The sequence below is a fragment of the Magnolia sinica genome, chromosome 5 (assembly GCF_029962835.1).
Source record: "Magnolia sinica isolate HGM2019 chromosome 5, MsV1, whole genome shotgun sequence".
In the NCBI taxonomy this organism is placed as follows: Eukaryota; Viridiplantae; Streptophyta; class Magnoliopsida; order Magnoliales; family Magnoliaceae; genus Magnolia; species Magnolia sinica.
In genome coordinates, this window is record NC_080577.1 from 86,981,774 (window position 1) to 87,009,515 (window position 27,742).

Genomic DNA, 27,742 nt, shown 5'->3' on the forward strand with positions numbered 1-27,742 from the left:
CAATGCGGATAGTGACAAGTTAAAGACATTTTTATATTAGAACTTATATATAAAGGACTTGAGAGATCTTCAATACTCCAATACTCCTTACGTATTGAAGTAGCAATATCTAAGATAGGCATTAATTTGTCGCAACGAAAATATGTGATAAATTTATTAACCGAGACTACTCTTCTAGGAAGCAAACTAGTCGAAACTCCTATCGACCCAAATCGGAAGCTTAGTATAGTCAACGGAGAGTTAATTGATAGTCCAAGAAGATATTTTCAACTTGTTGAAAATTTGACGTACTTAATGATCATTCAACCTGATATCACATTTCTTGTAAATGCGGTCAACTACCTTATGTAAGCTCCTCATGTTCCTCCTACATTCCATATACTCAGATACTTAAAGGAAGCTCCAAGTTGCAGTATCTCTATAATCGCAATGGATATTTAAATGCAAACTGGGCCGATTCTCCATTTGACAAACGATCCACTACAGGTTATTATACCTTTTGTGAGAAGTACCCTAGTCAGTAGAGAAAAGAAGCAAAGCGACCCGTTTAAATGCAACGGCAGAGTACAAGGCAATGGCTCATACTACGTGTGAGCTTGTTTAGCTGAAGACATGGTATCCAAAAAAGGTTACATAATAGTAACAATGGGTGACGTTATATGTTACAAAGCCATAAAGGCCATTACGAAAAAATCGCATCTAACAGCATGTTAAGGGGCCCTTACAGTTATAAATTAAATAAAAATAAAAATAAAATAAAATGGTTGTATCATATCGTAACAGTAACGATGGTGGTTGTCACAACCACCACTACTATTATTGAATACCTCGGTCCTCAGCTAAAGACGATGATGAGTCAGGGTTTTTAGTTGATGTTTCCATGAAGCCACATTGAAATAATCAAGTTACTCCCCATATTGCCAGTGATCTAGTTTCTCACGAGAGAAGGAAGCACATTGAAGATGATTGTCACTTCAAGGGAAATTACAAAATTTATATGCCATTCATCAAGTCTCAGGATAAATTAGCAAAAGTGTTCACTAAGGCACTTGGTCACACCCATTTGGATCATCTCATTATCAACCTAAATATTCATAATATATATGCTCCAACTTGAAGGGGAGTATTAACGGACCATGATGGATAGTGATGATTACATGTGCGGCCCCTTACATAAAGATTATGGTTTCTAATGTTTCGTTTTATTACTCTCTCTCTCTCTCTCTCTCTCTCTCTCTCTCTCTCTCGGAACATATATGTTTCTAAGTTGAGGCAAGACTAATGAGAGAAGTCAATAACTAATTATTCCTCAATGGTGACACACCAACAATGAAATTGAATGATGAATTGAACAAAAGCATAATAGAATAAGATGTAACTTACCACATTATAAAGGCTGAAATCAATTGGGTATGCTTATCAATTGAAGCAAGAGTAATGAGAGAAGTCAATAACTAACTATTCTTACCACAACAATAACACTTGAAGATGACAATATATGAGGATCAAACCTTTCCACCAAGCACCATGGGAAGAAGCAGAAGCAAAAGAAGACAAATTAAAAGATCTACAACAACAAATAAACACCTAACAGCTATGGGTCCTACAAGGTTGCTTCATGGCAGCGATGGCAGAGAACTGCAGCGTCATCTAGAAGCATGTTGGTAGAAGGAATTGATAAGAAGATCGGCACTAAGGGAGGTAATACAAACCATCTTTAGGAAACATGCAATCTCATGAGGTTGACGGTAAGTCCAAGTAATGCTATGAGGAAGAGGACGGCATATCTAAAAAGAAGTCACACAAGGCAGGGGTAGCATTTTCCCAAGAATGGCATTTAACATGTGATGCATGTTTTCAGATCAGAGGAGACCAACTAGCATGTGTTGGCAATAACATCCCAGCAAAGAGGAGAGAATTCTTAAAGTCATATCTAGACTCTTGAAAAAACTACAAACCCAAACACTTAAAAGTCAAATCCAAATTGAATTTTAAAAAATGGACATTTACCCTGAAAATAGGCAAGTTTATGTACCATATCTTCGTCTGATACATAAATGTTAAGAGTAAAAGCCATATGCTCAATCTACCAAGTGATCAAAGATTTCAATCAGTCCAAATGTCCTCTCAGAGGATACAGTGTTGGACCAGCTAGCATCACTGGTTGCACCCATCGGCCCAACCAACACCCTAATACGCAAAGCTCCCCAACAAGCTTAGCCAGTGTACTCGGCTCCTTTGGGAAGCTTCATAGGCTCCTCTCATCAGCATCGTTGTTCAACAGAGCTTTTTGCATGCTAGCTCTGCCTGGAGCAATGTAAGGCATCTGAGTTGAGGAAGCTTCATTGGGTTCTAGTATGTGGGAGTTTTTTAGTTGGTAGTTAACTTGTTTATGATTGTTGGAATGGGTAATCAAAAAACAAGTGTGACAGTGGGGTCTAGCAACTAAGATACTCATTACTCATCCTAAATTGGTTGTCACAATGGTAAAATTGGATGGAAAAATTGTTCGGTATGGTCTTAATCCGCCAAGATATTCGCTAGTGCTTGAATGAAGTTGGGCTATATAACCAGTAGCAAGAAGCCATCAACAGGTAACCCATCTCAATACTCATTATCTTGAGGTTGTCCATAGAATTATCCAGTACTTAAAGGATGCTCCTAATATAGGTACTCTTTATTTTAAATGACGAAATCCTAAATATCATTGGTCATTGTGATGCTAATTCGGCTAGCTCCACATTTGATTGTCAGTCCACCACTGATTATTGTACATTTATGGGTGGCAATCATGTCACATGGAAAAGTAAAAAGCAATCAGTAGTGGATTGCTATTTTGTTGAAGCTCAATATCGGGCTATTGCTCAAGCGGCTAGAGAATTAGCACAGGTCAAACCTTCTACAGGATATGGGATTTATTGTCATCTCCTCTATTACACAACACTATATTAGGACAATCAAGTGGCCATATATATTCCATCTAATCCCTTTTTTTCATGAACACACCAAACATAGTTGATTGTCGCTTTGTTTGCAAGAAGTTAACAGCCAAGATTCTCCATACACCCTTTATGTGTTCAAATGATTTTTGTGGATATTTTCATCAGGGCTTCCTCATCTTTCGCTCCTGGAACATTATTGGCGAGCTTGGCATGTATGACATACATGCACAACTTGAGGGGGAGTGTAAGAGTACACAGGACTTTGGTGTACTATTGACTATTGAGCAGAGTGTTATGTAGTAACTCCGTGTACCATAACCTAGTAAGATTATCATGTATCTTAGACAAATTAGGATACTTATGATGTGTATCTTTTAGAGCTTATCTTTTGCATCAAATGGTTATCATAAATAAAGGTTTAAGTTTAGAGTAGAAATATGAAGTCTCCTCCCCTCTTTTTCCCTCTCAATATGATTCTCCTTTTTCTTCTCTCGTCTTACAAAATTTAACCCTAAAAGCATATGGAACGAGTACACGCACGCTCCCACACCATTCTCTTACACAAAGTAATTACTCATTCAAATAAATTATACATGCAAACGCTGGTATTAAAAGGATGATAGAGAAATCAATGTTGAAGGCTAGCAGGATTTATAAAGGCACAAAAATATCCATCAGCTAAACTTAACCAGACCCAGTATCAAGAAAAAGTTACAAGCATTCCATTGAAACTAATGTTAGTGGGGTTTAGAGCCCACTTGGGTGTTTCCACTTTCCAAGCCCAAGGGATCCAATCTAGGTAACTTAAAAATTCCAATTGGAAGTTATCTAGTCAGCAATTTGAGGTGGAAGTGCACCCTTTCTAGATGCAATTACCAACAATAGCACCCTCCCAAAAAGGGTGGCCTGATAGTAACCCATTTTGCATTAGATGGAATAATCTATTTTGCAATGGAAATGGTAACCTGAGGTATAGTAACCCATTTTGCATTGGATGAGATAATCCATTTTGCATTGGAAAGGGTGACATGAGGGATGGTATCCCACTATGCAATGGTATCCTATACAATGGTGATTTAGGATACGTCCAGTGAGACGAGACCCTAAAAGAATGAAGAATGCTTCCATGTCAAGAAAAAGATTAGCAATATTTTTTTTTTTTGTGTAAGCTGAGCTCACACCCTAGACCTCAACGTTGAAACACACTCTTATCTACCATTGAGCTACAGACATCAACCTGTAGATAGAATAGAAAAAGGGAGTTGGTAAATTACTTTGTCCAAGGGAATCGAAGCTACATAATCGTGAACATCCTTCGACTTGGCAATTACACGATCAGCTAACTTGAGAATTTCAGAAGCAGAGAGGTTGACATGAACAGTTAAGCCGAGGACACCTGCTACAACCAGTAAATTAAATAAATAAATCAAAGATAAGCATAATAGCATCTATTATGGCTAAGTATACATGAGAAACTTAAATTGAGGAAAATTAAAAAAGTTATGGAGCAATTTGGTGAATCAGTCATGTCATGGAGGGAGTTTTGAACCCTACATTAAAGGGTACCAAACCATCCATAGCACACGTGGCATACTATACTACAATCCAAGCCATCCACATAGTGACCAAGCTCCCAACATGGAAGGAGCATAGTCAAAATATCCCACTGACCTTACAATAGTAAGCAACCAATTCCGTCAATTAAATTTGGACTATCGAATTTTTGTTGTACACTCAACGGACACCAGTCAAATTGTTAGGTCAAGTCTATGTATGTGTGCGCGTGTGTGTGTGCTTCTTCCTATACTCCACCATAGAGGATCTAATGATTTGGAAGAACTGGATGAATTATGTGTACCCAGACCTGCACTGTACAGACTGCAAAATGTGGCCCATCACATGGTAAATATTTGAAATTTTTTGCCAATTTCATAGTAATCATTATGGGAGCCATTTGATCAGCAGTTTAGATTTTGTGAGAGCAGCACTTGAAGATTGACAATGGCACATGTGGCACATGTGGACATTGTCACATTGCCATTGGCAGAAAATGTGAAGTGATTGAAGCTCGATGGTGACACATGTGGGGGGCTATAAGATGATAGGTGGCACAACTTAGCCTACTGACACATGTGGGGCTACACCACCTTTTGAGGTACACATGCTCCACATGTTCCGCATGTGCCAGGTTGTGCCACCCTCCATCTTCAAGCACCGACATGTGTCACTATCAATCTTCAATCACCTCACATGCACCACATGCACCAATGCGACAATGCCTACATTGCCATGTGCCAATGTCCACATCCGCCAAATGTGCCTTTCCATCATTCCCTATACCAGGTATTTGGCAAATGGCATAAGAAATATTATAGCAGCTTGTCCATGAAATATGTGCCCAAACCAGGCTGTCCTGGACATAACTATGCTTGTTATCAAACAGGCCCTAGAGTGTCCAACTCCGGTGATGCAATCGTCCCACATCATCACATCTTTCTCTCGTGTGATTCGAACTTTCAAGCTGCTATGTTGAACTTCATCTTCCTTGATATAGTTGCATTATCCAACCTAGTTGTTCTAAATGATCGGCATTCAAAACCACAAACAGCCGCACAATCCCAATGGTACAATAAGGCGTGTGTTTATAAATTCCCATTCCACTCTAATTATCATGATTAATATGCGACGCCAATCTTGTAACTCTTTACCATAGCAATATGATTTGCTAACACAGATAGACGACTTAAAATGACAATGCCTTTGATCAGAGAGAAAGAGAGAGATGCCACGAAATACTCAGAAATCATCCGATTGATTGATCGGAGAGTGGAAAATTCGGAAAAATCCATCTTCGAGTGCATTTGATTCAAAAGATGGAATTAGGTTAAAGAAGTATGAATTTTGATACCTTTGGGTTTCTTCTTGTTCTGGTTCTTGGATTTATGGGCGTTGAGAGCGGTGAATAGGAGATTGATGGCGACTGCAACAAGAGCTGCAGCTCCCGTCAGCGCTAGCATTCTCCTACCCTTCTTCTTCCCTTCTTCTTCTTTTCCCATTCTCTTGTTTCTCCTCAATCCAAACGCGCCAAACGCCAAAAAAGGAGGGAAAATATGGGTCGACGGGCAGCGGAAAATCGCGTTACTTTTTATAGTCGGATGGCGCTGTCGATGAGACATGACACACGACAGTGAAATAAATATATATATATATATATACACACACACACAGAGAATGACCACTGTAGACAAAACCTTTTGCCCAGCGGTTTTTATGAAGGAATCGAAACTTAAGTTACCAACTTAGACTAGCACGTGCGGACAGCGACTTTGAAGACGAAACTACCCCTGCTTTTCACTGCGAAGACGAGCGCTGACGCTCCTCCAACTGAGAGTTGTACCAACGGCTTAAAAGAGATCAAAGTTACATGGCCCACAGCTATGTATTTATTATATCCACAACGTTCATCCATATTTCAAGATCATTTCGGAGCATTATCAACAAAAATAAAATCATATCCAAAGATCAACTGGACCACACCACACAGAGCAGCGGAAAATTGATTTTCATCGTTGAAACTTTTGTAGGGCCCACCATGACATTTATTTTCCATCCAATCTATTCATAAGGTCACAAAGACCTGGATGAAGAGGAAAAACAAATTTCATAATGATCCAAAACTTGTGTGGCCCCTAAAAGGGTTTCAACGGTGGACGTTCAAGCAGAATGGTAATGGTGTATGGACAGGGATACGGATATAGCTACGATTATAATCTGTAGCCATAACAGTTGCTTGGCGATCAATCATACATCCCGTGATTCCACCGCAAGTCACTGTCCCTATCGGCGATTAATCGTGGAATTCACGATTCCACCCCCGAACTATGGCTACGGATTATAACCGTAGCTATAACCGTATCCCTATGCACTTTCTTTTTTCTTTCCTTTTCTTCTTTTTTTTTTTTTTTACATTTAGAATTTTATTCTACCTACATTTTTTTCTAACACATATTTATATAAATATGTAAATATAAGCATATAAAAAAAAATTCTCTATTTTTTCATTTCTTTCTTTTTTCATATAAAAAGAATATTTTCTAAATCAAAATTAGTTACTTGACGTACCATATATAATTTTAGGGTTGAAAGTTGGGCGGGCTCAACCTGACCAACCTGTGACTGACCCGACATTAGGTTGGGCTTGGTCAGGATGTATCGGGTTTGGTCTTGGGGTTGGGCCATACAAACAACAACTCGATAAAACTTGAGTTGGGATTAGGTTGAGGTCTTGAGAATTGCCAGGAAATGCATGGAAATGACCGTGAAATGCATGGAAATGACCATGAAATGTATGGAAATAACCATGAAATGACCGTGAAATGCATGAAAATGACCGTGAAGTGAAATGGAATCGCCGAGATTGACCGTGAAATGCATGGAAATGACCGTGAAGTGAAAGGAAATGACCGTGAAATGCACGGAAATGACTGTGAAATGAAACAGAATCGCCGGGATTAACCATGAAATGCATGGAAATGACCGTGAAATGAAACGGAATCATCGGGATTGCCCGTGAAATGCATGGAAATGACCGTGAAGTGAAGGGAATTAACCGTGAAATGCATGGAAATGACCATGAAATGAAATGGAATTGCTGGGATTGACCGTGAAATGCATGGAAATGACCGTGAAGTGAAAGGAAATGACCGTGAAATGCATGGAAATGACCGTGAAATGAAACGGAATCGCCGGGATTGACCGTGAAATGCATGGAAATGACCGTGAAATGAAACGGAATCGCCAGGATTGCCCGTGAAATGCATAGAAATGTCTGTGAAGTGAAGGGAATTGACCGTGAAATGCATGGAAATGACTGTGAATCAAAACGGAATCGCCGGGATTGACCGTGAAATGCATGGAAATGACCGTGTGAAATGAAACGGAATCGCCGGGATTGACCATGAAATGCATGGAAATGACCGTGAAATGAAACGGAATTCGGGATTGCCGTGAAATGCATGGAAATGACCAGTGAAGTGAAGGGAATTGGCCGTGAAATGCATGGAAATGACCATGAAATGAATGGAATCACGGGATTGGCCGTGAAATGCATGGAAATGACCGTGAAATGAAAGGAATGGACCGTGAAATACAGAATTGCCGGAATTGCCGTGAAATGCATGAAATGCGGAGGAGCCATGCTTGGAAATGACCATGAAATGTGGAATCAGGGATTGCCCATGAAATGCATGGAAATGACCGTGAAAGTGAAGCGGTTTCGAATGACCGTGAAATGCATGGAAATGACCATGAAATGAAAAGGAATCAGGGGCATGCCGTGAAATGCATCGAAATGAGCGTGAAGTGAAGCGAATTGACCGTGAAATGCGATGGAAGACTATGAAATCAAAGCGGAATCACGGATTGCCGGAAATTGCATCGAAATGAGCGTGAAATGAAGCGAATTGACCGGGTCGAGCCCGCAAATGGCATTCACACCCCAAACATTTGAGATCGTTTTTGGTTCCTCTAATAATTAAAACAAGGAGAAACGAGTTTTTAAAATAAGGCAAAAACCAACATTTGAGATCGTTTTTTGTTCCTCTAATAATTGAAATAAGGAGAAACAAGCTTTTAAAATAAGGCAAAAATCAACTTTAGTGTATGTGAAATCTTTTCGTATTTCAATTTTTGACTCAAGGTCAAGGGCTATTGATAAGCATAAACTGGAAAATGAGCGAGCCAAACTAGAAAATGAGCGGGACAAACTAGAATTTGAGCGGGCCAAACTGGAAATTTGAGCGGGCCAAATTGGAAATTGAGCGGGATAAACTGGAAATTGAGCAGGCCAAACTGGAAATTGAGCGGGACAAACTAGAATTTGAGCGGGCCAAACTGGATATTGAGCGAGACAAACTGGAAATTGAGCGGGCCAAACTAGAAATTGAGCAGGATAAACTGGAAATTGAGCGGGACAAACAGGAAATTGAGCGGGCAAATATGGAAATGAGCGGGATAAACTAGAATTTCAGCGGGACAAACTGGAAATTGAGCAGGCAAACATGGAAATGAGCAGGACAAACTAGAATTTCAACGGGCCAAACTGAAAATTGAGCTGGCAAACATGGAAATGAGCTGGAAAAACTAGAATTTCAGTGGGCCAAACTGAAAATTGAGTGGGCAAACATGGAAATGAGCGAGACAAACTGAAAATTGAGCGGGACAAACTGAAAATTGAGTGGGCCAAACTGAAAATTGAGTGGGACAAACTGGAAAATGAGCGGGCCATCCACCTCCAGAGCCATGAACAGACCTGAACAAGGAGAGAAGGGCTAGCTTTGCCAACTTCAACTGCTCTTGGGAGTAGTTAATAAACTATAAAAGATTGAAAATCCATTGTCCTTACACAAATGTGCAAGTCCTGAAACATGGCAAATATCAGACTGGTCATATCATTTTTTTAGGTATGTTAGAACTGTGCTTTGACATAATGAATACCTTGGGAAATAAGCCACTTTCAAAATACCCACCAATATAGCTTCTCCAATTTTACCAATTATAAAGGTAAGTCTTTAAAATTTTAATAAACAAAACTATGTGAGATTACTTCAGGATCATTTGAATTGGGGGCATCTAGATGCATTGGATATTTCAATTACCAGGCATTGCAATGCCTGGATGGTGTAACTGCTGGCAATTGAACATAAAACAATGAAAAGTTGAAAAGCTGCAAACATAACATAAAACAATGGCTCTTCGATATAAACACATAAAACTTGTAGTAGAAGACATAGAACATTATGGGAATGTTCTATGCACAATGAAGCCAAAATGTGAACTATTTAGACCACCTAAGGCGTGGATCCCACATTTATAGGGCTAGGGTATATCCAAAATTCTTCATCAGTTATAGGGGATGCACCTAATATAAGTTTCCAACAACCTCGGGAATATCTACCAGATTACTCAAATTTTATGAAAATGTTCCTCAAATGAACATCCTAGCTTATCCTCTTGAGGTTGCATGCCTATAGAATGCCAAGAATATCTCCTGATTGCTGAGAAACCAGTTTTGAATGGTCTCTCAATTTGGTGCTGGATGTCTTAAAGGGACCAAACATCCAACCTTTTCTGATTCAAATCCTTTTGGATGAAAAAGCATAATAATATTGGGATACTCCATTATGAACCAACCCTATTGGTTCATCGATAAATCCGTGACCACTTCTTTGTTAATTGTGTAGTGAAATGGTTGTAGCATCACCCGTGGAGGATTATTTTATATACATTGACGATCTCCCATGTCCTAATAAGACTCCTTAGCTCATTTGCCAGTGTTGTTTCCGCCCTTTTCTTAGAATTATACATCATATGTTGTAGGAAGAATTTCAATCCGTCTATGAATAAATTCCATCCTTGTTGGGAGTATTTGAAATTTTATTAGGGTGAGAAGTTGGGGTTCTCCATCTTCGAATTGGTTGTGTGAATAATAGTAGAATACCTTGTTTGCTTTTAGTGCTTGTATGTAACGGTTATGGGTTATCTACAAATGTGATGTGAAGAGTTGATCCAAATTACTTGTCTTCCTTTTTTAGCAACTAGCCAAGGAAAACGTACCTAAATAAGACTTTAATTTCACTACTAAACTATGGAGGTGTCCCAAAAGAATACTTTATGGATCTTCTGAGGAATGCTTTGAATGATGCTCAATTTTCAGTTTGTCCCACTCAATTTCTCAATTTCTAGTTTAGCCCGCTCAATTTCCAGTTTGAGCGTTACTGGATTACAGAAAGTAAATAAACTGAATCTTATATGTTTTAAGTTGTAACAACGAGTTCCACTTTTATTGAAGTGTTTATATATATATATATATATATATATATATATATATATCTTTTTATCTTTTTAGATAGTATGCTTCATCTTAGCCTTATATCAGTAGAGTTTTAAGCCCATCCTTGCAAAGTTTTGTTTCTTGCATTCGGTACACAACCGTCTGATTGTTCATATTTGAAACCCATCTAACATGCTCACCCACAACTAAATGCTGTGAAATCCCATAGCACATCTTACGAATTTAGGAGATATAACAGAATTTTTAGTAATCTCAAATTCTACAGAGTGAAAACCAGGTAATAGACCTAACCTAAGAGGAGCCACCAACTGGTACTACTTCAGCGCTTCCCAGTCCACATGAAATACATATCAATCCATGAATTTTAGTGCTAGTGGAAAAACTATATAATATCCACTGGAGGACTAATGTGTTATTCCAATGTTGATGCCTAACAGATACTTTACAGCCAATGACACAGCCCAATATTGACATTTGTGGGCAAGAACAATGTTTGAGATGTACATGAACGAGCCCAAGAACTACCTTTTTCTTTTTCTTTTTTAACCAACCATTTCTTTTTCTTTTGTTGTTTTTTTTCCCTATAATTGACATAGCTTCTGTTAATGAAAACTAAGGGACTCGAAATGCAATATCAAGGTAAAGGTAACGTGCATTCCTTTGTTGGTGTGTCAGTGACCACACTAGCTTCCCTCGAAACATGATAAAAATATCAGCACATACCTTATACCAACTTTTTTAGTTTTGCTAACAACGAAATTTGATCTGCATTTTCTACATCTCTTTCCACTATAACCAGCCTAGAAAATAAATGAGACTCACCTGCCTTGTTGGAGTCTCACCGGTCTGAAACACCATATTGTTTCTCCCTAGTCACTTCTCATAACACCAACTAAATTTTTTTGTTCATATTGTTCTTGCTATTCAAGCTCTTTCCATACAGATGCCAAAGTGACACAAAACCCATTTTCACTAAATTCAACCAACTGATAAAAAATTCTTGATCATGTCTCTCACTCACTTCTAATGATGCTTTGTTTTCAAAGAATTTCTTATTCCTTTCCTTCTAGATCCACCAGATTATGTCAAATGAAAGCATCCTCAAAATTCTCCCTACTTGATTAAACAACAATTTCATCCTCCCACCTACGACCAAGGCCACTTTTTTAGAGAACCCAACAAATTAAAAAGCGTTTGAAGAAGTTCCATATCCCTAAGCATTCTACAAACAAGATATAAGTGATTGAATGATTATTCTATTTCTCTACACAAGTGGCACATTTCTTGCTTGCTGAGGTCATATCATCTTTGCTGAAATCTCATACTCTGGAAGATCCTAGCCTTTTTTTACTGTTGTGGCCCGAAAATATCTTTGGAGGCTTCCTGTCTCTTCATGGCACCCAACAATGTAATAATGACATTAAGCAAACATGGCAATTAGAAAACACTGGTTTGATGAGAGTAATTCAGCCTCTAGACAAATTGAATGTTTTTTTAAAAGACAAATTCATTACCAAAAGGTCTTTGCATTCAAATACGCACATTCATTTGTTGCCTACTGGTCACATGTAGGACTGTAAATGAGCCAGGTCCAAGCCAAGCAAAAACAAATTTTTAGTCTGAAAATTTATTTCATAGCATGTTTGGATGAATGTCCTTTCGAAAAATTTGTTTGTGGGAACGCTGTTAGGAGCATTAATTCAGTTTACATAAGAGGAATTCTATGTTTTCCTTGCATTTAGTTTTCATCCTTTTCAATTGACTGATTCTTTGTTTTTATGTTGTCGAGTCTTCTAGCGGTGGTTCGCCCTTAAAAAATTACAGAAGACACACAAGAGAAGTTATCGGTATAGTTGTTGGATGTGCAAGTGGACTACTGATACTTGCATCCATTTTCTATCTACGGTGGATGAAGGATGCACCTGGCCATATGCGAGTGCACACAGACTCACCAAGATTTTTATTTTCATCAGTATTGTAATTGTAATTGTAATTGATTGAATGAAGGATTGTAATTGATTCATTATTAAATGAATGATTATAATTGTAAGTTTTAGTCTGAATGAAGGATTGTAATTGATTCATTATTGAATGAATGATTGTCATTGAATGTATATATAATTATGCAGGTGGTAATTAAATGAATAAATGATTATAATGTTTTTAAATGTAGGAAATTGCCTGCTAGTCACATGTGGGATTTACTTTTTATAAATATGTGTTAAGAGAAAATGTAGGTAGAATAAAATTCTCCATCTAAAAGAAATGAAAAAAAAATAGGGTACGGTTATAGCAACGGTTATAAACCGTAGCCATAGATCGGCGAACCTCACAGCGAGTTGGGGTGGAATCGCTGAATCCGCGATTGATCTCCGATCGTCACAGCGACTTGGGGTGGAATCGCAAGATCCGTGATTGATCGCCAATCTGTGGATTATCTATAGCTACGGATTAAAACCGTAGCAATATCTGTATCCATTTTTTTGACATGGAGAATTTTATTCCACCTACACATAGTTATAATCAATATATATATATATATAAGCATATAAACAAAATTTTATCTCTTTTTTCTCCATTTCTTTCTTTAACCATATAACAAGAATATCTTCTAAACCAAAATTAGTTACTTGACGTATCATATAGGATTTTATGGCTGAAAGTTGGGCAGGACAAACTAGAAATTGAGCGGGCCAAACTGAAATTTAAGCAGGACAAACTGGAAATTGAGTGAGCCAAACTGGAAATTGAGCAGGATAAACTGGAAATTGAGCGGGACAAACTGGAAATTGAGCGGGCAAACATGGAAATGAGCGGGACAAACTGGAAATTGAGCGGGCCAAACAGAAAATTGAGCAGGCCAAACAGGAAATTGAGCGGGATAAACTAGAAATTGAGCGGGATAAACTGGAAATCGAGCAGGACAAGCTGAAAATTGAGCGGGCCAGACTGAAAATTAAGCGGGACAAATTAGAATTGAGCGGGCCAAACTGGAAAATGAGCAAGCCAAACTGGAAATTGAGCGGGACAAACTGGAAATTGAGCGGGCCAAACTAGGAAATGAGCGGGCCAAACTAGGAAATGAGCGGGACAAACTAGTAATTAAGCAGGCCAAATTGGCCTAACTAGAAAATGAGTGGGACAAACTGGAAAATGAGCGGGACAAACTGGAAATTGAGCGAGACAAACTGGAAATTGAGTGGGTAAACATGGAAATGAGTGGGACAAACTGGAAATTAAACGGGCCAAACTAGAATTTCAGCGGGCCAAACTGAAAATTGAGCGGGCTAAACTAGAAATTGAGCGGGCCAAACTGGAAATTGAGCAGGACAAACTGGAAAATGAGCGGGCCATCCACCTCCAGAGCTATGAACAGACCTGAACAATGCATATAAATTACCATGAAATGAAACTAAATCACCGGAATTGACCATGAAATGCATGGTAATGACCGTGAAGTAAAGACATCATTCACAACAATATACAGCTCCTACAAAATTTATATCAAACCTAAGAAGCTCGGATTGAAAGGCCAACTCGAGGCGAGTAAAGTTGAGTTCAAGCCGAGTTCGACCATGGTGTATTGCAACTCGACTCGACTCGAACTCAACTTGACTCAGCATGAACGAGTCAAGCCGAGCTTGGCCCACCTCAACTCGAGTCGAACTCGACTTAATCCATCCATTATGAAGGAAAGAAAATTTAATAAGAGGTCCCAACTAAATGACTCCAAAAACCCACTCAGCTACTTCTTCTATGTACAATCGCATGGGCTTGGATATGTGTACGGCTGTATGAAACCCTCCCATACTCTATGGTTTTTTACATAAACCCAACAATAAGGCTACCAGTTCTGGATATGTGGGACCAAGTCCAATCAATGGAATTTGATTGGATATGTGGGCCTCAAATTGGACCTTAAATCATGTCTTGAGTCTACCACTAGCCAGCCATGGGACCAAGTCCTTCATTAGATAGACAACATTCCAATGGCTATGTTGCTGAAATTGCCTAGTAGGAAATCTTCATCCTTCCCTATTGTCATTTCAGGGCTTTATCCTAAAAATAAGAGGGATATAAATCTTAGATGTACCACAATACAGGAAAATAATAGTGATTGGATATCCATCATTTAAATCCTCCTGAGACCGACTGTACTGTTTATCTGAAATCCAATCTGTTTATTATGTCATAAAGACCCAGATGAAGGCTAAAAACAAAGATCAGCTTGATCCAATACGTTTATGGCCACCAAAAGGTTTTTAATGGTTGATGTTCATTAAACATTGTTTCTTATAATGTTGTCCAATTGAGATCAGGATATACCTCATTTTTTTGTATAATATCATAAAACGATATATAAAAAAAGATGGACAGCATGGTTGAAACACATACATCATGATGGGGCCCACGGAGCATCGAATACCAGCCATTAGCTGGTGGTAGGGGGAGTAGTCAATCTGTTTCATGTAGCATATCAACGCCGTCGATCTGTTTTTCTATCTAATTAAGGGGTTGAGCCCCAAATTGAAGCATATTAAAATATCAAGTGGATCATACCACAGGAAACAGTGGGCATAATGATTTACTAGTTTGCCCCACTGATTTTATGTTTCCCCTGCTCATTTCCAGTTTGTCCCGCTCATTTTCCAGTTTGTCCCACTTAATTTCTAGTTAGGCCAGTTTGGCCTGCTCAATTTCTAGTTTGGCCCGCTCAATTTCCAGTTTGGCCCGCTCATTTCCTAGTTTGGCTCGCTCAATTTCCAGTTTGTCCCGCTCAATTTTCAGTTTGGCCAGCTCATTTTCCTGTTTGGCCCGCTCAATTTTCAGTTTGTCCCGCTCAATTTTCAGTTTGGCCCGCTCAATTTCTGGTCAATTTGCTTCACTTCATGGTCATTTCCATGCATTTCACAGTCATTCCTGGTGATTCCGTGTTGATTCACGATCATTTCCATGCATTTCATGGTGAATTCCCTTCACTTCATAGTCATTTCCACGCATTTCATGGTCAATTCGCTCCACTTCACAGTCATTTCCATGCATTTCACGGTCAATTCGTTCCACTTCACAGTCATTTCCATGCATTTCACAGTCAATCCCGGTGATTCGCGTTGATTCACGGTCATTTCCATGCATTTCACGGTCAATTCCAGTGATTTCGTTTCATTTCACGGTCAATTCCCTTCACTTCACCATCATTTCCATGCATTTCACGGTCAATTCGGTTCACTTCACCTCACGGTCAATTCCCTTCACTTCACCATCATTTCCATGCATTTTTTTCTAAACAAACAAACTAAAGTATAGGACTACTCCATTACAAGTCGTATTTTGTATTAAGCAATTTATTTAGGAGAGGAAAATCCAGCATATATTGTTAGCTTGAGGGGAGGCATTGGAATTTCCTCTGCCTTCAACACAGATGATTTGCACTCAATTATAATTAATTTATAAGAAACTTATATATTAATCGGGTTCGTGTTGGGTCAGGCAACCCAAGACCTCAATCCGAGCTCAACCCAAGTTTTATCAGGTTGGTGTTTGTATGGCCCAACCCCAAGACCAAACTCGATACATCCTGCTTGAGCCCAACCTAATGTTGGGTCAGCCACAGGTTGGTCGGGTTGAGCCCGCCCAACTTCTAGCCCTAAAATCATATACGGTACGTCAAGTAACTAATTTTGGTTTAGAAGATAATCTTGTTATATGAATAAAGAAAGAAATGAAAAAGAGATAAATTTTTTTTTTCATATGCTTATATATACATATTTATATAAATATGTGTTAGAGGAAAATGTAGGTAGAATAAAATTCTCCATGTAAAAAAGAAGAAGAAGGGATACGGATACGGTTATAGCTACAGTCATAATCCGTAGCCATAGATTGGGGGTGGAATTGCCGCATCCACGATTGATTACCGATTGGGACAGCGATTTGCGGTGGAATCGCGGGAGCTGCGATGGATCGCTGATCTATGGATATGGCTACGGTTATAATCCATAGCCATAGAAAACCGTAGCCATAGGTTCTTTCCTCTTTCATATTTTTTTTTCCATTTTTTTTTTTTTGTTGCTGTTGTAATCCCCACCGCCTTTTGTGGGTCCAATCATGGGGTTTGTGTTATATCCAAACCGTCCATCTATTTGACGAGCTCATATTAAGGCTTGAGATGAAAAATAAGATAGATCTAACTATCGGGTAGACTTCACTGTAAAAGGCAATGGGGAATTGAACGTCTACCATTGAAACCCTTTTAGGGGTTAAAGAAGACTTGATACAAAATACGACTTGTAATGGAGTAGTTGTCCTATATTTTAGCTTGTTTGTTTAGAAAAAAATGCATGTAAATGATGGTGAAGTGAAGGGAATTGACCGTGAAATGAAACGGAATCACTGGAATTGACCGTGAAATGCATGGAAATGACCGTGAAGTGAAGGGAAATGATCGTGAAGTGCATGGAAATGACCATGAATCAACACGAAATCGCCGGGATTGACTGTATGGTGAAGTCTCACAGGTTTTTATTTGTGGAACAACTTTTTATTTGTGGTCTCGATTTTTGGATGACTATATGGTGAAGTCTCACAGGTTTCAGTTATGATCATGGGCTGATTGAATACTATCAGACTGCCATCAGAGTTGTTGTTCTCTCTCTAAGTACCTTTATGTTTATAATGTGATGGTTGAATTAAGTAGTTTATCTACTTCAAAACTGTTTCTTTGGTGTGCTTTGTATATTAAATTGCTCTGAGTTTCTCTTTCACATTGACCCAAGGCTTTATAACCTTTATATTTATTGTTGTTTCAAGTGCTGAAGGGAGTTTATAAACTAATGTAGATGGTAAGCGTGCTCTTGAGCAGCAAAATAAATGCAGATAAGATGCTTATGTATGCTGAAAACCACAACCAGGTAATTCTTCTTATCCAATGTTTATTTCGTGGGCAGTCTCTATGTGACTGTGTCAACAATATATCATTTTAAAGCTTATTTCATACTTTTGATAGATTGAGCACCCTAGAAAAATCTCAGGTCCACTTACTGAGATTCCTCTCGTGTTCTTGTTCTTCTATCTAAGAAGGAAGTCCTCTTGCTGTCGAGTTATTTCAACAAAAGTCATATCTTGTTTCTATGGCCACTGCATATCATCATAGCTTTGTTTTGTTAAAGTCAACTGTTGAGATATTCTTGTGTGATGGATTGAAGTAGCATTGTTTCTTAAAGTGTTATGTTTTGGAGTACAGCTGCACAAAGGGTAAGGGGGAAGCAGAAATAGGTTTTGGGTATGTGAGTGGGGAAGCGTTTGTTCAAAATATTAGCAAATGTGAACAGCTTAGAAATGAGAGGGGAGTGAGATTTATAGTGGGAGTGGCACCTAGGTAGAAGGTTTGTGCAACTAAGGATTTAAGCCATTGGACACCTTGATATCCACCGGCCAACACCTCTCTGGTCATCAAGGATAGCATTGATCTAGAACATCAAGAGTTTTCATAGTCAGGTCTGTTTGGATAGGAAGAATCCAAAATGTGCATATTGGAAACCTCCATGGAAAACTAAAAATGTGAAAATCATGGAAGGAATCCATAGTCTGCAATTTGTTTTGCAACTAAAATTTCCACGGAAATTTATTTGTTTTTACTTTTGTCATTGCTTGGATTGATGCTCTTTTTAGTGTGAAAAACCAAAAAGAACTCTCAATGGTTGGTTGGTGTTTCCAGCGAAGAGAGGAAATGCCCACGGAGTAGCTTGTTTGGGAGACATCAATTCAATTTTTATTTTTTATTTTTGGAAACAATAATCATTTTATTCAATTCAATTGTTTTTCGAGGAAAAGCATAATAATGACAATCAATTTCAACAGATACTTTATGTAATAGAAATAGTGGAATACATATCCATGGAAATCGATTTCTTCCAACCAAAAAATACTTTTTGAGTTGGGAGGGTGATTCTCCCAGTGAACTAACTATACACCCTATTGACACGGGTGAAAAATTATATGCTAGAAGCTTAAGAGAACCATGTTGAAGGAATGTCTTTTCTTCTTCTTCTTCTTCTTCTTCAAGGCATTAATTATTAACAGAAGCAATTAAGCACATGCAGACAAAATATCTGCTTCACTATTCACCTCTCTGTAAATGTGCTGATCTTTCCTTCTAGTTATGCTGTTGAGCAGATTCTTGCATTTCTGAAAAAACCATTCTTTTTCCAGCTTGGTGTTACAGCCTACTTGCTTTGTCCTCTAAATGGATGCTCTCCTTGGACCTTTGCTTTCCTTTTGTTCAGCAACGAGTCATGTCAGTTAGGGTCATTAGGAATTGGTGAGTCGATCTTTGGCCTTTTAAGAATTAGTCATTGCACTGATCGTAGGGTTAGGTTAGGTGATGATATGGGTTGTAATGGGCGTCACGACTTTGTAATGGTCTTTTTTTTTTTGTCAAAGGAAGAAAATGTATCGGCCCACCATTACCATGGATATGGTCGTACATTTTAGGATTTATAGCTTTTGAGATGTTTATTTTTTATTTTTTAATAAATGGATTAGGCTGATAGGTTGGGTTTTTATTGGGTTGTTCATCTCACAGGTGAAGGGTTCTCCATTTGAGATCTTAGATTTTTGTCGCCATGTTGAGGAATTTGGCAAAGTGATTCCATAACGTTGGGACATGATGTGCTCTCCTATCATTTTGATTAGGAAACGACATAACCCCAAGGGTCACAACCGTTTATGAAAAAATGCAACTCTGCTTAAAGGATCAAATGCCCATACGTAAGTTTCTGTCCACCCTTTGTTGTCATTCAAGACCCAGTTTCTAACATGCACTCATTGTTGCTGGAGTTTAAGTTCAAAATTTTAAAATTCTATTGGTTTCTATTTATTGGGTTTGTTCATCTTTGTCTGCTACTTCAGCCTTGGTCTTTATCCCTTTTGAGTTCAGTTATGTACTTCTTTTCTAGTTTTTATATCTTTATCTTCCATCAAAAGTAGCTACAAAAAAGGTGAACTGCAGTTCTTCTGACAAGTTTACTTCCACTCATCGGTCAATTTCCCCTCCGTTCATTTCCAGTGTTAAAGGGAGAGTGAATGAGTGAATGAAAGTGAAAATATGATCCATGTATATTATATAACAGGGGAAAAGTACAGATAGATGAAGTTAATTTCACTATTAATCCATTTATTGTTTATTGTTTAGGAGCAGCATAGCTGTTAACTTCACTATTTTGTTTATTTCTCATATATTAGCTCACCTAATAATGAATTGAAGTTACATTTATGATTCCTCTTTGCTTACCATGATGTTTCTATTGTTTACATTACCTATGTTATCCCATCTCCCTTTTAGCCTTTTGAATTAAATTGATTTTCTTTGTGATTCTATATATTGTTTGAATTCCTAGCATGGAAATATGTTAGTGCATTTTCAATTTGATTTTTTATTGGTTATTATGGTTTAGTAGTTTTTCAGATCTTTTTGCTGCTATATCATTTCATGTTAGGGTGATCCATTTTAATTCCATGGCAGTCCATATCTGGTGGAAAGTCATTTGCAGAAATTTTGTTTGGTGATATCAAAGAGCATTCTTCCGGTTCAAAGGATCTGATTCTTAGAGGGTCTTCATTGCACAAAGTATGCTACACTTCTTTGATTCCTTGACATTGCTAAACACTATATGTTAGAAGGGTAAAAAGGTGATGGCAGGTGTGAAGTTAGTGAATTATGTGTGTTAGAAAAGGGACCAAGATTGCACCATTATCATCATCTCTTTCACATGGTAGAGAATAAATTACTTGTGCTAATAAGGAAACGCTACAAAGTTTTGAGCATGGGAAATATCATGTATTGGGGCCATCAAAACCTGAATTCAGGATTCAGGCAGTGCATGGATCCGAGGGAGAAGTATTACTTACACACATTGGAGAAGGTTATTCATCATGTATTGGGGTCATCAAACTAATTTGAAATGTTATGTTATTCATCACAAAACTCCTTGAGATTGCAATCCCACCTTTAGTTGTTCATTTTCAAAGGTCAGTTTATCTAACAACACACTTTCTCTTGTTCCTTCACTAGCATCTTTTCAGTTTCTTTGAATTGAAGTTGCATCTCTTCCAATTGCATTTCTCCAATCTTCTTTTCAGTAATTCCTGTCATAGCCTATAACAAATTGATGTTGAGTAACATAAATATCATAAGAGGCCATTTCTGGATACCTCCACCAAATATCACAAAACTTCAACTGCTAAAATGATTTTGCCATTCAATCTAAAAGAACTAAATATTGGCGTGATTTAATGCCATTTTAAAAAACAAATGCAATAACGACTAATAAAAAAAATCCACGTAAAGAGGGTGAAAGTAGTGAGGGAAAGGTTAAGGCAAAGAGGATTGATTCCATGTTAAAAAAAAAAAAACACATAGGAATACAATTATAGCTACGGTTATAATCCATAGCCATAGATTGGCGGTGGAATTGCGGGATCTACGATTGATCCCCGAATGGGACAGCGAGTTGGGGCGGAATCGCGGGATTCGCGATTGATTGCCGAATTACTGTTATCTATGGCTACGGATTATAACCGTAGCTATAGTCGTATCCTTGTGCGATTTTATCTTTCTATTTTGACATGTAAAATTTTATTCTACCTACATTTTTCTCTAACACATTTTATATAAATATGTATATATATAAGCATATAAAAAAAATTTCTCTTTTTTTATTTCTCATTTCTTTCTTTATTCATATAGCAAGAATACCTTCTAAACCAAAATTAGTTACTTGACATATCATATATGATTTTAGGGCTGAAGTGAAGCAAATTGACCGTGAAATGCGTGGAAATGACCAAGAATCAACACAGAATCACTGGAATGACCGTGAAATGCATGGAAATGACCATGAAGTGAAGTGAATTGACCGTGAAATGCATGGAAATGACCATGAAGTGAAGCGAATTGACCGTGAAATGCATGGAAATGTGGGTTAGCTTGCTAGTAAACACCCATGTCAGTACACACCCTCCATGTTAGCCACCCCCACTGGGGATCGATACTAGGACCTCAATTGTTGAAACGAGGTATCTCCACTCAGTCTGTCAGTTGGGCTATGGAGTTAGGTGTAAGCATCTTTTGTTTAGTGTATTGTATGTGTTGGATTCAGTCTCGATATTGAGGTAAACAACCTGTACCTTATGGCAATTCTACAAGTGGGCCAAAATGAGAATTGAGTGGGCCAAATTGAAAAATGAGCGGGCCAAACTGGAAATTGAGTGGGACAAACTGTAAATTGAGTGGGCCAAACTGGAAATTGAGCAGAACAAACTGGAAATTGAGCGGGCCAAAATGGGAATTGAGCGGGCCAAACTGGAAATTGAGCGGGATTGGATGTTCATTAAAAGCTCCTATTTTCTGTGTAAGTAGAAAAGCTTTGAAAGAAAGGAAAGACTAGTGGGGTTAGATGTCCAACCCTACTGTGTTTATCAAACAAGATATACAATTTACATAAAATACACCTAAGTTGGTTTTATTTCCTCATGATATCTGAAAAGTGGGGTCCTCAATCTCTTCATCATGGATTCCTATGAAAAGTTGGTTTTATTTCCTCAAGATATCTGAAAATTGCAAAAAGCACTAATCAAAAGAGTCTAGAGCTGGATATCTTGTGGCAATTGCCATGAAACTTGATTGACTTTCTGGAAACCTTTATCTATTTCTGGTAAGCTTATCTTATTTTTTTGTTGCTGAAAAATCATGAAAGTATATAATTTCTAGAATTCCTCAATCGTTACTACTGGTCCATATCACTATCAGATGCGCATTCCAAGCATGTAAACGCGAAGCCTATTCATTATTGCAGATAGTAGTTGAGACAGGTCTTATTGGAAGAAAAGCCAGTGGGTCTGTTACCATAACTGATCGGAAAACTTTAAGTTGCTATGTTTTCTTTATGTAGGCATGGTTTATTTTCCATTGTAAGAAATAGATTCTTTCATATGCATATTACTCCTTTTAGTTGGGGATTTATTTTAGTGCTCAACTAGTAGTCCTTGGAATATTCATTTGAGCAGGATAAACTGAAAATTTAGCAGGCCAAACTGGAAAATGAGCAGGCCAAACTGGAAAATGAGTGGGACAAACTGGAAATTGAGCGGGCCAAACTGGAATTTGAGCGGGCCAAACTAGAAAATGACTGAAAATTGAGTGGGCAAACATGGAAATGAGCGGGACAAACTGGAAATTGAGCGGGCCAAACTGGAAATTGAGTGGGACAAACAGGAAATTGAGTGGGCCAAATTGGAAATTGAGTGGGCCAAACTGAAAATTAAGCAGGCCAAACTGGAAATTGAGCGGGCCAAAATTGAGCGGGACAAACTGGAAATTGAGCGGGCTAAATTGGAAATTAAGCGGGCAAACATGGAAATGAGCGGGACAAACTAGAATTTCAACGGGCTAAATTGGAAATTGAGCGGGCCAAACTAAAAATTGAGCGGGCAAACATGGAAATGAGCGGGACAAACTAGAATTTCAGCGGGCCAAATTGGAAATTTAGCGGGCCAAACTGGAAATTAAGCGGGCCAAACTGGAAATTGAGCGGGATAAACTGGAAATTGAGCGGGCCAAACATGAAATTGAGCGGGACATTGAATGAATTTCGGTGGGCCAATTTGAAAATTGAGTGGAACAAACTGGAAATTGAGTGGGCCAAACTGAAAATTGTGGAAGTTGCAACTTGCTCATTGTCAAATTGCCCTGGGTATACTTCTAAATTCAAATCAGCCATTTGAAACTAGTGAGGTACTAACAGCAACTAGGTTACAGTGCTGAGTTGTAGTCAATGGGTAACAGGCAGTGCAGTAATGTGATTTTTCTGGTATGCTTCTGATATCCACTAATTCATCCTTTTTCTTGTTACACTTTTCTTTTTTCTTACATAAGTGCAGATTCTACTAAAGAAAGCAGCTGCTGTACAGGCCATTTATATCTCAAATTATCATGCCTTAATCTTTTGTAACTTTTCCTCGGTACTGTCACGTGGTTGATTGGAATGTTCTTTTGCCATTTTTCCACATATGTTGGCTTCACTTGACTTTCTTAACCAAATGTACCTTTTCTTTTGTGTTTCTTTTCTTTTCTGCTCAATTTTTTTGTTTTCTAACATTCCTCTTAATTTCCTTTGTTCCATTGTCATCTTTGTATCATCGTGTAATTGTCCAGCCTTAGTTTAATGCTCAGGTGCTCCTGGCAACTTGGTTTTACACAATAGATTTTGAACAGGGCTCCTTATGCTTGTGTCAAATACTCAGACTATCATATCTGTGCCAATATATTATAACATAAGAAATTAAGTGAGGCAGCATAAGAAATCCAGTATGACAAACTGAAAATGAGCGAGGTTACTTAGAAATTGAGCAAGACAACCAAAAGATTATTGCATGAGAGGAAATATATTACAACATATATCATACAAAACACTAAATAAATTACAAAGTATGCTACACATCAGGTATGGGAACTTGCACGTCCGGCGATTATGTCCGGATTGTTTGCATCGACCGCACTTTAATGTTTTTGATTCTTCTCCACGTGAGGGAATTCTTAACTTTTTTGGTCTTCCAGATGGCCTCTTCTGTCCCGGGGGTTTAATTTTTGCACAATACTCCTTGAAGCCATCTGTAATCTCCCATTCGCTCATGTCACGTACTGGGTACACCGATTCGTTATATGTGCTCAAGTAATTTTGCGTTGTGTAGAATGGGGAGTAGTACGAGTAATGAGGAAGATTGTAATTTATACATGAGGACATGGCATGCATAGAAGGGTACCCCTTCATGTCAAACTCACGACATGTACATGAAAGCGAGCTTAGCTTGACTATATCATTATAATCTCCTAGAACGTAGTACTCATCTCGAGAAATCGGATGACAGCGAACATCTCCCGCCTTCTGTATAAGATCCTTCAACTGTTGCTCCGCCCATGGTGTCAACGGACCGACAAATGAGGTTGCAGATTCTCTTCTCTTGTAAAACAATTCTTGTATCTTACATCTTACGGCCTCTATCAATTTATTAACAAGGTATTCCCGTGCTTCTTTGAAGAGGACGTTAACACACTCAGATATATTTGTGGTGACCAAGTTGAATATTTTACCTGGAAAGTGCGACGATGCCCATCTTTCGTAGCCAATTTCTGTCAGCCATGCATGTACTGGGGAGTTGGCTATTTCAATATCATGCATTAATTTTTCAAATTCAACCCTCCTGCAAGTCTTAACTGCTCGCTAGTAGTATATCTCCAACGACTTGTCTTTAAAGGTGTCCACCAAGTTTCTATAAATATGGTACGCACAATACCCATGAATTGCATGTGGGAATACTTGGGGAACCTCTTTCATTAAACCTTTAAGTCGATCGAAAATAATCACAAGACCCTCCAGATACCCTAACGCATCGTTAAGGTAGGTAAGGAACCAATTCCAACTCATGCTGTTCTCTGATTCCCCGATGCCAAACGCAATTGGAAATATACAATTGTCCCCATCTAAGGTCGTGGCAATGAATATAATACCCTTGTATTTACCCTTTAAGTGTGTCCCATCAATGACTAATACCCTCTACATAGAATTCTGAAAACTTCGAACGCATTGTCCGAGCGTTACAAAACACCTCTCAAACCTCCAAGTCTCTTGGTTAACAAGCACCCCGTCACCGTCTCCAGGTTGACCATCCTCAACTCATGCAATATACAGGGGGAGTTGATTGTAAAAGTCTTCGTAAGACCCCATCACATATTTAATTGCAAGCTCCTTAGCTTTCCATGCCTTCCTATAACTGATAAGAATATTATATTTCTCTTGCACAATGAAGATAATATCACGTGGCCTCAAACCTAACCGTTGCTCAATGCCGCTAACAACCAGATCACACGCTAACTTACTGCTTGCTTGCCGGTGATCACTCTTCATCCACGACATGCTGCACGTGTGTTCTGACGTATAATTCCGTATCTTGAATATCCCGGTATCATTCAACCGAATTACGTCAACCCTCCAGTCGCATTTATCTTCAAAGCACACCACGCTAAATCTCCTAGAATTTGAGTACAGTACCTTATACTGGAATTTATTGCGAATTACAAATTGGCTTAGAACATACTGGCATCGACTCTTGTCCTTAAATGTTTGTCCAACATCTATATCGATCGGTTCACCCAACAAATCTGTATATTCTAGCAGTGCTGCATTAGTGAATGCAGTATCATCAAATGGCACAGGAACTTGACGAGTGATGAAGTTTCCGCTTTTAGCAAGGTCTGAAAGCGGAATGTCGCTTACATGTACAGCTCGAGTGGTAGATGATGATGACAGATCTGTTGTTGTTGCTAAAGGTGGTGCTATATACTCATAAATGAGGTTAAGGTCACGTGCCTTGCTTACTTGGCTACTCACAAAGTTTGATGTTTGAGGCAGCTCGGGCAGTTGATCGTTGCTCACTACCACTTGTAATGGAGATGCCCTGTATTCAAATTCCACGTCATGCTCCTCAGGCAAGCTATCTATGTGTGTTGTCCAATTAATGTGTTGCGTTGTCTCGATGATTAAGAGAATAAATTTATCCGAATGCTCCAACTGTGTTGCCAGGAACTCTCGCACGTCATTGTCGTCTGCGATTACAGTTGGAGGGATTGATTCGTTTGTGCAAGGATACATTACTTTCATCCTAATATTACAATCTATTGGTTGACTCTTAATAATCTTGTAAATTCTAGATAGAAGCTCCTCATACGTAGTCTCGACACATAGCGAAAAAGTTTTTGAATCCCCACCAATGTACGAGTATCGCTTGTTCTCATATTCAATCTTCCTGCCATAATAGCAGATGATTCTCGTAGTAGACATTATCTGAAAACTGATACAATGACATTATATTAGTGAATCATTAAGCAATGGAAGCTTGTCATAAGACAAAACTCGATTAAATAATAGAGGAGCGAGTACTCACGTTCCATAATAGATGCCGATGATACATAGCTTAAGGAAATAAAATGTAAGCAATGGGTTAAATTTTTTTAAATAAACAAGAAGAGCTTATATGGATTACAAATTCAGAGATAAGAATGATTTCATGTGGTGCTTGTTAAATTCAGTGATGCTATCTATCATGGAATATCCATATAGTCTTCTATTTTAACAAGGGACAATTCTATGATGGCATAGTACACTTTCAAAAAAAATATACAAACCTAACATTTTTACATGGGGATTTGGGTTTAAAATATGTTAAACTTACATATATTTTCAAAGATAGTCTCAACAAGTAGAGTCTAGGGTTGAAATTTCACCTAAAATTTCACTATTAATTATTTCTAATTGTTAGAGCATATGGGAGATGTTGTTTCTGATCAACGAGATGTATTTGAGGATTTGAAATACAAAATCCTAATCTCAATATGCTCCATTTAGTGATGGAATTTTTTTTCTCAAACCTTTATACATTCACTTCTAGTTAGTGCTAATTGCTAAAAGTTATGAGAAATATCATCTCTAACTAATGAGATTTCTTAGTGAATTTTCATTGTTAACTCCTAGTGCGGGTTTTAAGTGTAGGGAGTGCTTAAATTTGATCTAATATACAATGTAATGGGTAAGGAACCGCTTACAATGCCTAAACTCATTTCACCTACTGTCTACTGAGTGTCTTTGCAATGTCATTTCAACTAAGGGAAATTATGGTAAAATTCAAATCCTAAGTTGTTAAAAAGTTCATTGGAGGTCAAGTTCAAGGAACGTTCTTGTTTAGTCTAATATACATCATAACAGATTGTTTGTTCTCCCATAATTCCTAAGTTTAGTTCTAAGTTCAAACAGTCATTCTAAAAGTTTTTAATGGGGACCTAGGTTTTGTTCCTAGGTTTCATGGTTATGCAGTCAATCTCCTAGAGAACTTAAAA

At 38.2% G+C, this 27,742-nt stretch overlaps 2 protein-coding genes across 5 annotated transcripts in view; both read right to left on the reverse strand.

The window, feature by feature from the left end:
- LOC131246242 (probable thimet oligopeptidase) overlaps window positions 1–6,142 on the reverse strand; it is a 143,701-nt gene extending 137,559 nt beyond the window's left edge. For 3 of the 4 annotated variants that reach the window (XM_058246170.1, XM_058246171.1, XM_058246168.1), the window contains exons 1-2: window positions 5,851–6,142; window positions 4,217–4,341 (exon numbers count right to left, since the gene is read on the reverse strand). In XM_058246170.1, the coding sequence (XP_058102153.1) occupies window positions 4,217–4,341; window positions 5,851–6,118 (393 nt within the window). In that variant the 5' untranslated portion in view covers window positions 6,119–6,142. The remainder of the gene's footprint in view (window positions 1–4,216; window positions 4,342–5,850) is intronic. The other variant, XM_058246169.1, reaches the window with a different exon arrangement.
- Window positions 6,143–22,361: 16,219 nt separating this feature from the next.
- Window positions 22,362–25,031, reverse strand: LOC131247092 (uncharacterized). Its single transcript, XM_058247532.1, has 2 exons — window positions 24,352–25,031; window positions 22,362–22,404 (listed from the first exon to the last, which is right to left on the reverse strand). The coding sequence occupies exons 1-2, from the start codon at window positions 25,029–25,031 to the stop codon at window positions 22,362–22,364; spliced, it is 723 nt and encodes a 240-aa protein (XP_058103515.1).
- Between the last annotated feature and the right edge of the window lie 2,711 nt (window positions 25,032–27,742).

Bases quoted from the DNA above. Each gene is read 5' to 3' on its own strand.
- LOC131247092 (XM_058247532.1), bottom strand. From the start codon at position 25,031: ATGCATGATATTGAAATAGCCAACTCCCCAGTACATGCATGGCTGACA. The intron at 22,405-24,351 runs GTGCGGTCGATG...TGCAATTTTCAG, and splicing joins GAAGAATCAAAAACATTAAA to ATATCTTGAGGAAATAAAAC.